At 39.4% G+C, this 19,322-nt stretch overlaps 1 protein-coding gene across 3 annotated transcripts in view; it reads left to right on the forward strand.

Annotated features, from left to right (window-relative positions):
- WDTC1 (WD and tetratricopeptide repeats 1) overlaps positions 1-19,322 on the forward strand; it is a 64,088-nt gene that overhangs the window by 25,726 nt on the left and 19,040 nt on the right. For all 3 annotated transcript variants that reach the window (XM_042995742.1, XM_042995741.1, XM_042995743.1), the window contains exons 4-5: positions 17,550-17,596; positions 18,231-18,342. In XM_042995742.1, coding sequence (XP_042851676.1) covers positions 17,550-17,596; positions 18,231-18,342 — 159 coding nt within the window. The remainder of the gene's footprint in view (positions 1-17,549; positions 17,597-18,230; positions 18,343-19,322) is intronic.

The raw sequence follows: 19,322 nt of genomic DNA on the forward strand, positions 1-19,322 counted from the left end.
TTGAACTTTTAGGCAAAATAAGAGAGAGAGAGAGAGAGAGAGAGAGAATGAATGAGAATATAGGAAAACTTGTATCTGCCACCATGAGCGTGGTAACTTCTCAATACTTAAAAGGCTTTTTCCATCCGTGGTGATACAAACAAATGTCAACAATATTGTATAATGAATGTTAGCATTGAAGATCTTTAAATTCAGTGAGTCACTGTTGTCAAAATGACCAACATATGATGTAACAGACTCATACATGCATAAAAGAGATATGCATAATGCAAACTAGACCAATGCACTTGAATGTAGGAGGGTACCAATAGTTCATTTATGTGGTTTCAGATCCTACATTGTAATATAAGAACTCATTACTTGTGGAGTTTGGGTGCAATATCAAAGAATGATATCTACAGTTATCTGAAAAGGGAATTAAAATACTCCTTCCTACTGCAACTACATATCTTTGTGAGGATGTATTTTTGTTATATACTTCAACCAAAATAACATATTGCAACAGACTGAATACAAAAGTAGGTATGAGAACCCAGTTATCTTCCATTAAGCTAGACATTATGTAAAGCAATGCCACTCTTCTCATTAAATTGTTTTGTCTTAGAAAATATATTTACTTTTCATTTAAAATGTATTAACTTATCATTTTTGTTATTTTTAAATGAAATAATATGAACGATTTCCATTTTAATTTCTAATAGGGTAAATATCAATAAATATAACCCAGGGCACCTGGGTGGCTCAGTCAGTTAAGCATTCAACTCTTGGTTTTGGCTCACGTCATGATCTCACAGCTTCGTGGATTCGAGCCTTGAATCAGGCTGTGTGCTGGGCAGCTCAGAGCCTGCTTGGGATTTTCTCTCTCTCCTCTCTCTCTGCCCCTCTCCCTCTCACTCTGTCTTTGTCTCTCTCAAAATAAATAAATAAACTTAAAAAAAATAAAATTAAATAAGTAAATACATAAAGCAAGCCCATATAAACAAAAGCTCTTTGAGAGCCTCAGTAATTTTTTTTTAATGTTTATTTATTTTTGAGAGAAAGAGAGAGTGAGCAGAGGAGGGGCAGAGAGAGAGAGAGAGAGAGAGAGAGGAAGATAGAGGATCAGAAGCAGGCTTTGTGCCTGACAGCAGAGAGCCTGATGTGGGGCTTGAAATCAACCGTGAGATCATGACCTGAGCTGAAGTCGGATGCTTAACCAACTGAGCCACCCAGGCCCCCTATCAGTAATTTTTAACAATGTAAAGGGCATTAAGACAAAAGTTCAAGAACCACCAGTCTATAAGAGCCATGAAACAAGATGACTGGATAATGTCTCCTGGGGATAAAGTAGGAAGTGAGAGAGGAGAACTCAAGATCAAGAGCCAAGGTGTCTCAACATACAGAGATTATCCATTCCTGTTCTTCCTCTAGCCACAGGAAATAGAAAGAATAGGCATAGAGGTGGGAGAACGTGTGCTATGATGGAAGCCATGATGAGTTTTAGAATCTTAACTCCTAAAAGGCTGTCTTCCCCCCTCCCCCCCCCAAAAAAGGCTATCTTATTTCCTTCTTTCCTAGTTTGAGGTTGGAAGTGTATCTTTTTGTGAGTATCTCACACCTCCCCTTGGCCAAATAGTAATTGAAATGCCATTGTGAGTCATATGACCTTGAGTAAGTCTATCTTCTAGCACACATTTCTTCATCAATAAAATAATACACATATCCTGTTAGGTTTATGAGGAGGAGTAAACAAGTTAATTTATCTAAAGTACTTAGTACAATGCCTAGCATATTGTAAAGTCATGTTATATAGCCCTCAAATATTAGCTGATATTGTTGTTGTTATTTGTAGAAAGCTCTTAAAGTTTCCTGAGATGCCAGTTTGATGGCATCTAACTTTTTAAAACACTTGACAGTCGTTTCCTTTCCTTGTTTTATTTCCCACCCATTGTCATATATGGACTGCACATTGGTTAACAGCAGTTTATTTTTAGCATTAAAAAGAGGGGATTATTGGAGACTGGAGATGGGATAAAAGAGGTAAAATCTCCTTTTTGTGGTTATTGATTATAATGTTTTCTTCTTTATTATCTGAGGAAGATTTTTCCCCCTGGATTTCCTAACTTGCTACTTTGTATGCTTTTGAAAAATGCAAAAGGAAATGCAAAAAAATACTTTTAGGACGTATAGTGCTGAACAGTTAGTGGATGTTCACTAAAAACCTCTTGGTTTGATTGGCTTTTTAAATTTTCTGTAGTAAAATTCACTTTTTAAATCTTATCCCTGTTCACCCATACTATTTCTCTACCTTCCAGTTTAGTAACCTGGCCCTATTTTTATTTTTTGACTTTGTTGTTTGCATTGTGAGTTACTTGAAATTTCAGAGTTCAGTCACTCTGGTGTCTTGTTACCTTTCCTGTGTATGTAGAATTTATATCCACAGAGATGCCTATTGAAAAAGCATCCAAGGGGCGCCCTAAAGGTTCCACCACCTGAGTGTCTGACTCTTGATTTTGGCTCAGGTCACGATCCTAGGTCATGATGCTCAGCGTGGAGTCTGATCCCAAGGGCAATGGAGAACCATTGAATAGTTTTTACGGTGGGAGCAATGTGATCAGAATTAAGTTTTAAAGAAAATGATCTTGGCTTCAAAATTAATATTGCATAGGTCTAAATATACCAGACCAGTTAAGGGGCTGTGGCAGTGATTCAAGAAGACGTGATGGGTTACCTGAACCAAGATAATGGTAATTTGGATAGAGTGAAGTCAGTGAATTTGAAAGACATTTAAGAGATAAAATAAATAGAATTCTCGGTGACTTGATATGAAACGTTAGGAAAAGAGGAATCAAGAGTGAAGGTCAAATTTCTGCCTTAGGGAGCACTGGAAAAGGAATAGGTTTGAGGGGAAAGATAACAAGCTCAGTATGGAGGCTCTGGAGCTGTATGTTATGTGTTGTCTAGCACTTTCTGGATAGGTAGTTGGAATACTTGGGTCTGAGCTTAAGATAGAGGTACACACTGGCGGTGTTGATTTGGGAGCAGTGAGCAGTATAGAGATTGGAGCAATGAAAGTGAGTTGTGATTGCCTTTGGGGAATGTGTAGAGCGGGAGGAAAGCCTAGGATAGAGCCATAAAGAAGACAAACATAAGGGCCATGTGAACAAAAAAGAATATGGCAAGGATACCAAGAAAGACTAGCTAGAAGAGTAGGAAGGGAAAACAGAGAGACGGTGATGCTACAGAACCCTGAAGAAGAAAGTTTCATTGAGGAGGAAGTGGTCAGCACCATCAAATACTACCAGGGGCCAAGTAAGGTAAGGATTAAGAAGTGTCCATTGATTTAGGTCAGGGAAGCTACATTGATTTAGGGCAAGGGTAACCTTGGCAAGCACCATTTTTGTGGTGTGTGGTATAGATAATAGGAACTACTGGAAGTGAGGAAGTGAAAATACTGAGTATAGACTACTCTTTCATTCTTCTCTGTGAAGGGGAAGAGAAATGGAAGGCATAGCTCAACATGGATTTGGCATCAAGGAAGTACTTTTCTAGATTAGAGAAACTTGGGCATGTATAATTCCAAGGGAAAGGAATCAGTAGAGAAAGGGAAAGTTGAAGATACAGGAGAATATCATCCAGGGTTGGGGTTTTGTCGGATGAATGTTGCAAGAGAATGATTTTAGGAATGAGTCATGAATTCTTAAGGGAATGGGAAGGCAAGTAAAGACATAAAGGCAGCATGTGAAGAGAGAATAGAGGGAATGACTAGACGTGGAGGACTTGTCGATGATGAAGAATGAGTGAAACATGACTTGAGATATATATATATATTCTCTCTTTTCACTTACCAATATATCTTGGAAATCACTTGTATAAGTTCATAGAGTCCTTTTCATAGGTGCATAGACCTCTTATTACAACTCTATTATGTAGATGAACCAATATTTATTCAATGAATTTCCCATGTATGGACTCTTATAGTTGTTTCTAATCGTTCATAATTACAATAATACCATAATGAATAACCTTGGGTACATGTATTGCTGGAAATGTATCTTTAGGGTAAAAACCTAGAGGTTTGAGTGCTAACCAAAAGGTAAATATATATGTGGTTTTGTTAGATATTGCCAAATTTCCCTCCATGAGAGTTGCACCATTTTGCCTTCCCAGTAGCAATACATGAAAGTGCCTGTTTCTCCACAACTCAGCAATGGACTGTGTGGTTAAGCTTTTGAATTTTACCATTCTAACAGATGAAAAATGGTATCTCAATATAGTTTTAAGTCACATTTCTCTTATGAGAGAAATTGAGTATCTTTTCCATATGTTTAAGGGATATTTTAATATAATTTTTGCCAATTTTGGTTTAACGAAGAGTTTATATGGATACCTGCATATTTTTGCAAACACAAGCCCAGATGGGTAAGCAGAAACTAATGAAACCTCTAGGGAGTGGAAGATATAGGGTAGAGAGGTAGAGAAAAGGGAGTAACCTTTTTCTGGACGTTTTTGCAGAGTTTTACTTTTAGAACCATGTTGAGGTTTTGCACATTCAAAAAAGTAAAATAAAATGAACAAAGTTGGGGAGAAGGATGCCAACTAATCCAAGTAATTTTTGAACACAGTACTTTGTATTCTTTGACCATATGTATTTTAAAGACAAACTTTAAAGAAATCTTGATTGAACTCTAGATAGTAGATTTGTCATTTGCAGTGGTATCGCTGTAGCAATTACATAACTATTTTGTATTGGAGAATTGGGCAAATGAGTAAATGTATCAGTGTTGTTGAGATAAATATATTAATGTTAATAATAAATATAATATTGATATAATAGATATTTGAGTGTTGTTCCCTTCTCAATGTGGGAGAAGGGAGATTCAGATATGGAATATGGAAAGGCAAAGAATAGCTCTGAGGTATTCGATTGGAATTAGCAGTATCAATATGATCTCATGGTTTAACAAATACATATATATTCATATATATTTATACATTATTTCCAACTCTGTCTTTGATAGGGTCCAGAAGTAATAATACCTCAATGGCTATAAGTTACTGGTTTCTCAAATAGCATTCCCCACTAAAAAGAACCAGGAGTCCTTGAAAAAATAACTGATTCCAGCTCTGGGACAAGGAGTGTACAAGATGAGCCTACAACATCTTAAAGCAGAAGATAAACAAAAAGTAAAAAAATATATGAAAAATGAAAGAAACGTACCATTAAGGACACAGAACCTAGCTCAAAAGACATGCTACTGGCCAAATCTGTGACAAGTTGAACATCAGGATGAATAGTGACAATAATGAATTAAAACCCACTGAGTAAAAAATATCTGAGTTGGGGGGCTTAGTAGGTTGAGTGTCTGACTCTTGATTTCAGCTCAAATCATGATCCCAGGGTCATGGGATTGAGCTCTGTGTCACGCTCCACATTGAGCGTGAGATCCTGTCTTTCTCCCTCTGTCCGTCTCCCCTAGTCATGCTCTCTCTCTCTCTCTTAAAAAAAAAAAAAAAAAATCTGAGTTTACACTAGTGAGAGAGGGGCGGCGGGGGAGAGAGACAGAGAAAAGCCCTTTATTCCAGTAGATTGCCATTTCCTAAATGAAGAAATGATAGAGCTGGACAAATTGCCATTTTATAACCATCATACCACGTCATCCTAGTAATTAATTCAGGCAAGAATAATCAGTGAATGAAACTATTGAGTGGAAATGTGAATGGAGGACATTTATTTGCACAATGGAAAAGTATTCCCTCACAGATAACAAAAGGAAAATAGTAACATTATAGTGGAAAAACTTGTCAGATACCACCTTAAACAAGACAAATTGTACACATATGTCACCTAATAGTGTACACTGAGGAAGATACAAGATTACTTAGGTAGTATTTCTGTCAAAATGCATTACTTAAATCTAATCATGAGAAAATAATCAGACAAATCCAAACTGTGAAACATTTCTCCAGAATAGCTTCTGTCTTCTTTAAAAATGTCAATGTCATAAAAAACAAGAAGGACTGAGGAACTGTTCCAGATTAAAAGAGACCAGGGGTGCCTGGGTGGCTCAGTTGGTTAAGCGTCCAACTTCACCTCAGATCATGATCTCATAGCTCATGAGTTCAAGCCCTGCATCAGGCTCTGTGCTGACAGCTTGGAGCCGGGAGCCTGCTTCAGATTCTGTGTCTCCCTCTTTCTCTCTGTGCCTCCCCCGCTCATGCTCTGTCTCTCTCTGTCTCTCAAAACTAAATAAACATTAAAATTTTTTTCAATAAAATAAAAAAATAAAAGAGACCGAAAAGAAGCTGACCACTGTGTCATCCCAGTGGATCCTGGATCAGGAAAATCAAAGAGACATTATTGGACACTTGGTGAAATTTTAATATGGACTATATATTAAATTATAGTATTATATCATTGTCAAATTTCTCAATTTTGATAGATGTGCTCTGGTGAAATAAAAGAATGATCTTCTTCTTAGAAATACATACTGAAGTAGTTAAGTGTGTAAGGGGCCCTGAAGTCTGCAACTTTTTCTCGAATGGTTCAGGAAAAAATTTGTGTGTGTGTGTGTTCATGTTTGTGTGTGTAGAGAAAGAGGAGAGGAAGGGAGAGGGAGTAAGCAAATATGGCAATATTAGCAATTAATGAATTAGGGGACAGGTATATATGCTTGTTTTTGTCCTATTCTTGTACCTTTTTTATGTTTGAAATTGTTTCAAAATAGAAAGTTAAAAATGTTCATTGAGAAAATACAAAGAACTGATGTGTTGGCAGCAACTGAGTAAGATAGGCAGAAAAGAAATTGAGATTGGAGGATTTAAATTTAATATTAACTAGGATTAATTCTAAGATGTTCTGCTATATATTTCCCTTGGACATCTTTGCTAACTCATCTTGTCTTAATGATTTTTAATGTCATAACTAGACAGGAGCCAAATATCCTGGGATTTCAGTTTATAGCCTGCAGGCCTCACTTTTGGGGGGCCACTTTCATTTTTGGTTGCATCACCAGGATCTTCTAAGGCCACTTTAAAGTTTTGGTTTTTTGGGGTTTTTTAAAGTTCTATTTATTTATTTTGAGAGAGAGAAAGAGAGCACGAGCAGGGAAGAGCAGAGAGAGAGGGAGAGAATCCCAAGCAGGTTCCACACTGTCAGCACAGAGCCTGACGTGGGGCCCAAACCCATGAACTGCGAGATTATGACCTGAGCCAAGATCAAGAGCCAGATGCTTTAACTGACTGAGCCACCCAGGCACCCCCCACCTTAGAGTTTTGAACACACTTTGATCCATTCTATTTCTTTTACTTGTGGGTTTTCTTGGCAATTGTGGAACATTGTTCCACACGTGGTAGACAGAGGGAGAGGAAAGGATTCTCACTTTACAAATAAGGGGAGTAAAATTGAGCATTTCCAAGGTCACAAAAGTGGTAGAAATAAGATTAATAAGATTTATGTCAGGCCTGTCTGGCCGCACAGTTCATAATTCTTTCTACCTCAGTCTTGTGTCTCCTTACTTACTTTTTTATTTTAAATGTTTTTTTTTTGTTTTGTTTTGTTTTTTTTTTTGAGAGAGCGCAAGCAGGGAAGGAGGGGAGGGAGGGGACAGAGGATCTGAAGCAGGCTCCGCACTGACACCAGCGAGCCTGATGGGGGCTCAAACTCACAAACCGCAAGATCATGACCTGAGCCAAAGTCGGACGCTCAGCCACCTGAGCCACCCAGTTGCCTCATGTGTCTACTTTTTTAAAAGGGCTTAGCAGCACCTGGCTGGCTTAGTTGGTAGAGTGTGTGACTCTTGACCTCAGCGTCGTGAGGTTAAGCCCCATGGTGGGGATATAGCTTACTTTAAAAAGATAGGTAGATGATAGATAGATGGATAGATGGATAGATGGATAGATGGATAGATAGATAGATAGATAGATAGATAGATAGATAGATAGATAATAGATAGATTTAACAAATAGTTCTTGGCTTGGTGGATTTATTTTCTTGCTTTATTAATTTTCTTAATATTTTCCTTAAATAAGTTACAAACATGTATCTCACCTTCATGGTCTGGCTTGATTGCTTTTCTGTTTCTGTTTTGTTTCTTACATAATTTGAGCATAAATTCACTAGAAACAAATCATATCAAATTAGATTGGTTTTTTTTTAATATAGTTAGGAGACCAGGGAAGTTTCATAACATAACCTTATTCTAACAAAGACTTGTTAGAGTTTTTTTACAGTGTTGTCTTTGAGAAGTAAGTTGTAAGCCAACTTTATTAGTTACCCACAAAGAAAAAGATGGAAGTAAGACCTGACTTTGGGAGAGATTTCAAGGAATATCCTTTATTATTTTTAATGTTTATTTAGTTTGGAGAGAGAGCACGCACATGAGCTGGGGAGGGGCAGGGAGAGGGAGACAGAGGATCCGAAGCAGGGTCTACACTGTCAGTGCACAGCCCAATGCAGGGCTTGAACTCACAAACCATGAGATCATGACCTGAGCCCAAGTCAGATGCTTAACTGAGCCACCCAGGCACCCTCAAAGAATATACTTTAGATCAGGGGTTAGCAAATTATGGCCTGTGGGCCAAATGCAGCTTGCCGCTAGTTTGTAGGCTTGTTTTTAGTTTATTTTTTATTTTATCGAAGGTTACAGTTTATTGGGTTTTTTTTTCTTTTAGTATATTCGCAAAGTTGTGCAACTATTGGGGTACCCAGGTGGCTCAGTCAGTTAAGCGTCAGACTCTTGATTTTAGCTCAAGTCACAATCTCATGGTTTCATGGGATAGAGTCCTGCGTTGGGCTTTGTGCTGACAGCATGGATCCTGCTTGGCATTCTCTCTTTCTCCCTCTCTCTCTGCCCCTTGCCTGTGCACTCTCTCTCTGTCAAAAATAAGTAAATAGAAACTTTTAAAAAAAAGTTGTGCAACTATCACCACTATAAAATTCAAGACATTTTTATCACCCCCAAAGGAAACCTTTTACCCATATTAGCAGTTATTCCACATCCCTGGCAGCCATTAGTCTACTTTCTGCGTCTGTGGATTTTCTTATTCTGGACATCTTACAAAAATGGAATCATACAATATATGGCTTTTGTGTATGTGGCTTCTTTCACTTAACATGATGTTTTCAAGATTCCTCCAGGTTGTGGCATGAATCAGGACTTCATTCCTTTTTATGGCCAAATAACCTTCCATTATATGGACATACCACATTTTGTTTATGCATTCGTAGTTGGTAGACATTTTGCTTGTTTCCACTTTTTGTCTATTATGAATAATGCTGCTGTGAACATTTCTGTACAAGATATTGTGGGGGTGTACATTTTTAGTTTTCTCATGGATCATACGGTTTTTGTTTATTTTTATGTTTAATTGTTTGAGGAACTATCAAACTCTCAAAGTGGCAGCATCATTTTACATTCCCAGCAGAAATGTGTGAGGATTCTGGTTTCTTCATATCCTCACCAAAACTTACCCGTCTTTTTTGTAATAACCATCCTATTGGATGTAATGTGGTATTTCATTGTGGTTTGATTTGCATTTCCCTAATGACTAATGATTTTGAACATCTTTTCATGTGCTTATTGGCCATTTGAATATTTTATTTGGAGAAATGTCTATTCAGATCCTTTGCCCATTTCTTAATTGAATTTTTTTTGTCTTTTTGTTGAGCTGTAAAAATTCTTTATATATCCTGGATACTGGACCCTTATCAGATATGTGATTTAAAATGTTTTCTCCCATTTGGGGGTTGTCTTTTCACTTTCTTGATAGTGACTTTGACACACAAAAGTTTTTAATTTTAATGAAGCCCAAATTATTTTTTTCCCTTTTATCACTTGTGCTTTTGGTGTCATGTTTAAGAAACCATTAGTCATTATTTACAGCACACACACACACACACACACACACACACACACACACACACAAAAGGAAGAAAAGAAATAATTGCTTAATCCAGAGTCACAAAGATTTATACCCATGTTTCCTTCTAAGAGTTTCATACTTTTAGATCTCATATGTAGGTCCTTGATCCATTTTGAGTTATTTTTTGTATATGATGTGATGTAGGGGTCCAACTTCATCCTTTTGCATGTGGATGTGCAAGCTGGTATCCTCAAAAATCCTTTAAGCTTGTTCCTAAAGCCTGATGCTCCTATCTTCTTCTAGGTTTTGGGGTATTTCTCTCCTTTATTATGGTAGATCTTTGTCTCATGTTGCCATGGACATGGACCTGTTTTTGTTTATCTTCCAGTTTATTCCCTTCTCTCTCAGTACCCTATATGTAATGGGTATTGAATAAATGAATTTTCTGTTTGGTCGTAGTTTAGGGTAGCAATTTAATAGCTGCAGAAATAAACCCTTTTGGAAAAGTAAGTAGATAGGAGAGAATCCAGTTGTTCAAGGTGTGTACCCATGTGAGTATCCTAGCTGTGTGGGAGGGGTCTTTGAAAGTAGCATCTGGAAGGTACACACACAGATTGGTGAGAGAATATACCTGAGGACTAGTTCCAGGGATGGGAGCCAGCATTTACCCAAGTGTGCTTGCATGTATTATACCACGTGATTTTCACAATGATCTTGTCAGGTTTACATTATCATCATCCCCATCTCCAAATGAAAACTCAGAGGTTCTGGGAATCTTAAGTGACTACCCATATACCTAGGAAGAGGTCAAGCCAGAGTTGAACCCAGACAACTCACTTTACAATTCTGATTCTCACTAACCAGTCTCAGCTTCTTGTAAAAAGTAAACTTAGACAAAAGGCTCCCTAGTCCTTTTGGCTATACCAGTATACACACTGATTTTCAGACTTCCTAGCTCTTTGCTTCTCTCTCTTTTTTTTATTATTCCCATGTATGGTGGGTCCCATTTTTTTCCCTCTAGAACTGAATGACTAGAATGACTTTTATTATTTTTCCCCTGTGGATCCCACATCTTGATAGATTGCTGTCTACTAACTTGTATTTATTAATAATGTTTTCCATTTAAGTACACTTTCCCACACCACGACTGCTCATCAGGCTCCTAAGTAGCATGGGCTATATCTAGCATTACAACACAGATATTATATATTTCCAGCCAAATGCAAAAAATAAAAATAAAAAACACGACATTATGCCTACTCTGGGCTGACCAGTCACCTGTAAATGTTCTTTTCCCACTGGAATTTTAAAATCCATCAACTCACCAAATTTGGAACTAACCTAAATGTACAACACTAAGGTGGAGGTGAATACAGTTTAACTTTTGGAGGAATATTCTATAGCCATTTGAAGTGATGCTTATGAGGAGTTTATAATAACATGGGGAAAGGCTAATGTTATATATTTAGTGTAGAGGAAGAGAAAACAAAACTCATCAGCTCTATGAGGACAGGAGACGCGTCTGTCTGACTCAGTTATGTCTCTCTGAGCCCGGTATAATACTGGCAGGCACATAGCAAGCATTTAAGTTTTAGGAGAGACAGTTTAGAATTTAAAAAGGCAGTCTAACATCATGGTTAACAGCCGAGTTCTGGAATCTGTCAGACATGGGTTCATCGTTTGGCTACACTATTTATACAGTATGGGGTCGGGTATTAACCTTTTCCTCCTCTGAAAAATGAGAATAGTAATGATGTTTCCATCATAAGACAGTTGTAAAAATTAAAATTATATATGAAGGGCACAATAGTGTCCCTGGTACATAGTGAGATAGTGCTCAGTATATATCAGCTGCTACTATTGCTAATATTATTATTACCTTTTTTCTCTCTTTATTGATGTATGCTTTACACAAAAATAAAGTGCATAGGTCTCAAGTATTGAGTTAAATGAGTTTGACACTTGTGTAACAACCATCTGTAACAAGTTAGAAAATACCATCACTGGAGCACCTGGGTGGCTCTGCTCAGTCAGTTGAGAGTCCAACTTTGGCTCAGGTCATGATCTCACAGTTCATGGGTTCTAGCCCCATATCGGGCTCTGTGGTGACAGCTCTGTCTCTCTGTCTCTCTCTCTTAAATATAAATAAACATTTTTTAAAAATTATATTAAAAAAAAAAAAGAAAGTACCATCATGGTTGAAAGTTCTCACAGTACCCTTTCCAGTCAACCCTCCTACCTCAGAACAACCACCTTGTGGCTTTTGTCTTCAGAGATTAGTTTTGCTTATTCTGAGGCTTACTGTAAATGGAATTAGATAGTATATTTTTGTATGTGTTTGGCTTCTCTTGCTTAGCATAATGGTTTTTGAGTTTCATCCATGTTGTTGCATGTATCTGCGGTCCGTTCCTTTTTATTGCTGAGTAGTACTCCATTGTGTGGATAGACTACATTTTATTTATCCATTTTCCTGTTGATGACTATTTGGGTTATTTCCAGTTTGGAGCCTTTGTTTTTTAAATTTTGAGATTTTTTTTAAGATACTAAAATCTTTTTTTTTTTTTTATTTAAGTAATTTAAGTAATCTCTACACTCAATGTGGGGTTTGAACTCACAGCTCTGAGATCAAGAGTCACATGCTGTACTGACAGAGCCAGCCAGCTGCCTCTGGAGCTTTTAAAACTAAAGCATCTATGGATATTCTTATGTCAGTCTTTGTGTGGACAAATGTTTTAATTTCTTTCAAGTGATTACCTAGGAATGGAATTGCTAGGTCATAGGGTAAATACAAGCTTAACTTTACATGAAACTGCCAGTCTTTAAGGTGATGGTAGCAATGAGATTTTTTTTTTTTTTTTAATTTTAGAAAGAGCACAAGCAGTGGGGAGGGGCAGAGGGAGAATGCAGGAGAATCCCAAGCAGGCTCCACACTTCAGAGCGGGGCCTGACACGAGGCTTGATCCCACGAACCTGGGATCATGACTTGAGCCAACATCAAGAGTCAGACACTCAACTGACTGAGCCACCCGGGTGCCCCGAGATCTCTTCTTAATACAGGCAGTAATAAACGTGGTGTCTGAGGTAGTCCAGCATAGAGAAATACTTTGGAGTTATGTTGACCTGGGTTCCCATCTGGGCTTTGGTATTTATAATTTGTGCAACCCTGGGTAAGTTATCTCTGAGACTTGGTCTTACCTGTGAAAAGGGAGTAATAATGAGATTGTGTATACTACTAACTAGCATTCTACCTAGTAGTGGCATACCAAGGTGGGGACTGCAGTGCAGGCTATAAGGGGTACATAGTCTGTAAAGAATTTTAAAGCAGTAATAAAACCCACTAAAAGTCCATTTGCTTTTTATCATCATTATGCACCTAAAATTCTGAGCAGTGTCAGTGATAAAATACTTCTTCCTGCCTCCTCCTCCTCCTCTTATACACCATGCTACTCAGCAAATTATAGGGACTTACAACAAATAGTAATTGTAATCAATATTTAACAAAGTTAAGCAGGATCTAAAAGGTTGGAATTTAAGTGAGATTTAAAAGTTTTATTACAGGTTCTATCTCTGTGCACTTTCTGTTTCCTCTAGGTCCCCAGTGTGCAAAGCTTACCCTAAACAGCAGTATTTCCAAGGGTCCAGGGAGGCACACAAAGGTCTGTTCCTCTCTAGGAGTCATCTCTAAACATCCTTGCTCCCAGTTTCTTAAAAGTTTAAGGTTTTTTCTCTTCATTTTTTACCCACTTTTTAATTCTGATAGATCATAGGCATATTTCCTTCCATTGTATTTTACAACGTAATTATAGATTGTGACCCAATATCTAAGCCAGTCTTAGTTATCAAGCCCAAAGTAACCCCCCCCTTACTCTGCTCCCTATTAAGTAGCTTCCCAAACATGTGTTCTAACTTATAAAGCTCTTTATTAATATTTTTTGTCAATAGTTACTTTGTATTTTTGTTAGAATCTGGTTTGAGCTTTTTCTCTATACTCTCTTCAACTTACCTACCTCTAAACTAGCTTCTACCATGTGAAAATTAGTCATAAGTATCATATTTGTCTACTGTGGCCTCTGTCTTCCATACTTTGGATGGATTACTGATTTGCGGACAAGACAATAATTCTAGAAGCATTCATCCATTTTCTCAGACAATACGTAAGAGCTCAGGCTCTCAAGTTAAAATCCTGCTTCATGTCACCACTGTTAGCGGTGCCACACTTGGCAGGTCCAATATGTGCGGGGTTTTGTTTATTTTTACACACTAAGCAATTCTCCAACACCTAATGGGTGCCCTACAATTTAACTCAATTCTGACACTATCAATCTGGAGACAGCATTACATTGTACAGGCTAAGGGTTTAGTCCTATGACTGCCCTGCCACCCCCTGCACCCCCCACTTCAGACACCAATCACAAGTCCATGTTGTCACCTGTGCTTCTGACCAACCATCTGTAGATTGGAGGGTCCAACAACCTCTTCCTTGGATTTGATTAATTTGCTAGAATGGCTCACAGAACTCAAACATATTTTACTTACTAGACTACCCATTTATTCTAAAAGGATATAGTTCAGGAACAGCCCAGATAGAAGAGATACCTAAACAGTATGTAGGAAGGGGCATAGAGCTTCCATGCCCTCTTGGAGTGTACTGCTCTCCCCCAAATCTCCACATGTTTCCTAATGCATAAGCTCTCTAAACCTCCTCTTTTGGGTTTTTGTGGAGGCTTCAATAGATAGGCACAATTGACTAAATCATTGGCTGTTGGTGAACTATTCAACTTCCAGCCCCTTTCCCCTCCCCAGAGGTCAGGAGGGTGGGACTGAAAGTTCTAACCCTCCAGTCATATGGTTGGTTCCTTTAGCAACTTGACCCCATCCTTAGGCGCTTTCCAAAAATCACTTCATTAACATAAACTCAGGTGTTGTTGAAAGGGGTTTGTTACAGATCTCAAGACATCTTTTTCACTCTTATCACTTAGGAAATTCCAAGGTCTTTAGGGGTTCAGATATAGGAAGAAGACCAATTCCATATTTCTTATTATAAATTACAGTATCACAGCAGGTTACCGAATCTCTCTCAGTGCTGTCTTTCTTATATGTGAAATGAGTAGTGATACCTGTTTCTTAAACAAGACAACAGATATAGAGTGCTGGATTAGTGTCCTATTGCTGCCATAACAAGTTACCACAGACTTAATGGCTCAAAACGACACAAATTATTATCTCACAGTTCTGTGGATCAGAAGTCTGACCTGGGTTTCACCAAGCTAAAAGCAAGATCTGGACAGGGCTGTGTTCCTCCTGGAGGCTGTAGGGTAGAATTCGTTTCTTTGCAATTCCCAACTTCTAGAGGCTACTGCATTTCTTGACCTGTAATCCCCTTCTTCCATCTTCAAAGCCAGCAATAACAAGACAAATCCCTTTCACACCTACATCTCTCTAGTTCTCTGCAGCCAGGAAAGGTTCTGTGATTTTAAGAACTTACATGATCATAATGGGGCCACCTGGATAATCTAGAATACTCTCCCTGTCTCAAGGACCTTAACCTTAATCACATCTGCAAAGTCTCCTTGGCCACCAAACATTACATATTCATAGGTTGCAGAGGATCAGGACACAGACATCTGGGGGCCATTTTTCTGGCTACCACAAGTACTTAGCACTGTGTCCAGCTCTTTGTAAGCTCTCGGTAAGTGGCAATCATTCAAAGCTCTTGGTATTGCAAGGGAGATTGCAAGCTATAGATGTGACACCCCCACCCTCACCACCACCACCCCCTCACCACCACCACCCCGGCCCAGGCACAAATAATTTACATCCTGGTGAGAAAATGAAAGAGCTGAGGACAGAAATGATTCTGACCCTAAAAGAGTGATCAGAGCCATGTGTGGGGTTTCAACCAAGCGCCATGGGAGAGTGAGAGGCTCAGGTCAACAAGTAGTCTGACAAGTCTGAACAGAGTGAATGCACGTTAAGTGCAGAACCTGGAAAGAAATGTGGTTCAACCTAGCTAAGAATCTTTATAGGACAAAGGGTAAGAGGGAAGGAGAAGGCAGAGGAAAAGCCGTTCTAACTAGACAGTTGGGGAATTAGATTTGTTCATATCTCTCGATTCTTCCCACTAGTCTCACTGGACTCATTTGTTCATTCAGGCAACTGATGTATGCCGGGCTCTGTATCTGACCTTGAGGATGCAGTGAATATAAGACACAAAGCCTGCTTTCTCGGGGCTCAGTCTGGTGAAGCAGACTACCATGTCAACACAGAGTCATAATCCAGTGTGACAGTAGGAGCCCACAGGAAGGGTATGCCTCCTTCCCAAATTTACAGGATAGGAAAGGCACCTTGAAGAAAGTGCCTCTAAACTGAGACCTGAAGAATGAGTTGGGAGTTTATCAGCATGTTTTGGGCCACAAGTAACAGCCCAAGTCAAATGACCTTAAACAGTAAAGAACTGATTGTCTCGCTTAACTGGAAGTCCATAAGTAGAGTAGGCATTAGTATTGGTCACTCCTCTGTGTATTGACCTCACTCTCAGGCTGGCTTCCCTTGTGGTGGCAATTCCAAGTGTCACATTGGTATACCCAACATCTGAAAGAAGAAAGGTATCTCTTTCATAGACTGTCTCCTGAGAATGAGAAAACTCCTTTTCAGGAAGCCTCCCAGCCACTGTGCCCCCTGCATCTGATTGGGGTCACAGGCTTATTTCTGAGCCAATCCCTGTGCCCAAGTAAATGCCACGTCCAATTTGGCTTATGCCTAAGTTCCTAAACCTATCAGTGTGTCAAGGACAATGGATTTACACTTGCTGAAACCCATGGTCTAATTTGGAACATAGAGATAAATAAATGAAAATCTAGGTATCATTAGGAATGAAGGAGGGTGAGAGAACAGAAACCAGTATATAGGAATGCCTAGTGACTTGTTCTTTCCTTCCCCCATGTAAGACTTGGTTCTGCCACTTTATGCCTTCTGCTTTTCATGGATTCTGTTTCCTCATAGCTCTAGCTTTACCATGGTTTCTCTCTGTGCATGCTTTCAACCTCAGTGTCTATTGATAACTGCCTCACTCTCTCCATGTTTCTCATTTCACATCCCCAAGCTTAAGACTCTGGCCCAGTTAACCTTACTATACCAGGCTCTACCTACTTGAAGTAAGCTCCAGAAGATCGGGGACTTTGTTTTGTATACTGCTGTATCCCCAGTGTCCGAACGGCACCTGGTATGCAATGGGTGCTTGATAAATTAAGTATATGCCAAATGAATAAAAGATCAACTTTCTAGTTAATTGGCTTCCTTTGGGTTAGATATTCTCTGGGCAAATTTTCTGTGGCTGAGGGGATGTCCCTTGAAGGGACAGTGGTAGGAGCAGAAATTTGTTTGGATCTCACTTCTACTACTTACTTTCATCTGAACTTCAGTTTACTTTTCTGCAGAACTTCAGTTTACTTTTCTGCAAAATAGGATCAATGAAACCTGCCCTTTAGGGCTCAGTTGTTCAGTATCAAGTGAGATCATAATATGAAAGCACTTTATATATTGTAAGGTACCAGGCAGTTTAATTCAATTCTGGTCACTCACATGCACCTGGAAAACACTGATGATGGAAAGGCTGGTTCACCTGTTCAGTTCCACGTCTCAGTATTGAGTTCCCCAAGAGAACCTCTAACTGGCTGTCTTCTTGTCCCTTTCCATTTACTCCCCAGGGTCACTCAGGGTGTGTCAACTGTCTGGAGTGGAACGAGAAAGGAGAGTGAGTATGAACTAGAGTACCGAAGAGGGTGCTGGAGAGGGGAGTGGAGAGGCTGGGAGAGGGGACTTTCCTCCTTCTTGGTAGATCTAGGGAAAAGAGACTACTGCTTGTTTCTGTGCAGTGAAGTTTAGTCCAGCACTATCAACGCACTGTCGAACAATAAATTGGATGACCATCCAAACCCTGTGTTTTTGATAATCTAATGTGTTTAAGGAATAATGGGAAATCTTTAGGACAAAGTAGAAGAGAATCAACTGATGTTTACAAGATATGCTTGAATTCTGTGACATCTCCTGTTCCTCACGCTCTGTGTGGCCTCACTCCCTATCAGTGGGAAACGTGGGGCTTGGGGGAGCGGGGCCGGAAGAGGAGAGGTAGAACCCCTTATTCTTTTTTTTTTTTTTTTTTTTTTTTTTAATTTATTTTTGGGACAGAGAGAGACAGAGCATGAACGGGGGAGGGGCAGAGAGAGGGGGACACAGAATCGGAAACAGGCTCCAGGCTCCGAGCCATCAGCCCAGAGCCTGACGCGGGGCTCGAACTCACAGACCGCGAGATCGTGACCTGGCTGAAGTCGGACGCTTAACCGACTGCGCCACCCAGGCGCCCCTAGAACCCCTTATTCTGCTTGCAGCTTGCTGGCCTCTGGTTCCGATGACCAGCACACAATTGTGTGGGACCCACTGCACCACAAGAAGCTGCTCTCCATGCACACAGGACACACTGCAAATATCTTCTCTGTCAAGGTGAGCTGGATAAGGCACAGAGCAAGTGAAAGGCATGCATGACTGGTCTGCGTGCATGGTTGTATCTGCACATATGTGTTCCATGTACTCCCTGGGGTCACAGACACCTTTGTGATCTGAGTATCTGATGGTGATTCCTGAAACCCCGTCTCTTTTCCATGTTCTGCTTCCTCACTTACAGCATCTAGGCCAGCTCTAGATGAAATGCTGTTTATATTTATTTGAGTGGTGATGGTGGGTGGTATGGTTCCAACCATGAACTTAGATAGCAGGGAGACCTGTGTTTGACTCCCTGATCTGCCTCTTGGAAGCTGTGTGACCTAGGCAAGTCACCTGACCTCCCTGAACCTCTTTACTCATCTGTAAATAGGAAGTAGCTTAGGAAAATCCCCTGGACCCATGAATAAATGAGTAAATAGATCATTTAATTTTAAAAGGGAAGCAGCCATCCACAGGCTTGATATTATAGTTCAATAAGATGATTTGTAAAAAGGCACCTGGCCACAGGTGTTTTAGCTGTTCTGTGTTTGAGCTGCTGATTTGTTGGTGGAAGGGAGTTGAGCTGAGGAGAGGTGGGAAGGGGACTTACAAGTGTCTTCAGGCCTCTGAAGTCCTCGAAATGGAAGTGACATGAAACTTTGTGCCTTTTGGTCCCAGGCAACAGACTTGGGATTAGTGGCTCCGAGTCCATAGAAGCAAATGTGGACCTCATGAAGTAAAGAACTGTGTAATGCTTAGAGCAATTTGGAGAAGGTAGAATAGGCCCTTTGAGACCATAGCAAGTGTCCTAGCACTGAGGTACTCTCGACACTGGGAACTTTATTTGCCAGGTTGAAGTTTGGAGGAAATGACCTTTAAGGACCTTTCCAGCCCTGTAATTCTATAATGGATATATGTGAGAGTGAGACTGTCCTTTAGAAAGCCTCACTAATCTAAGAAATATTTTCCTAATTAATATCAAGAAGAATTACAAGATACAT

Source organism: Panthera tigris, chromosome C1, assembly GCF_018350195.1.
Source record: "Panthera tigris isolate Pti1 chromosome C1, P.tigris_Pti1_mat1.1, whole genome shotgun sequence".
Classification (NCBI taxonomy): domain Eukaryota; kingdom Metazoa; phylum Chordata; class Mammalia; order Carnivora; family Felidae; genus Panthera; species Panthera tigris.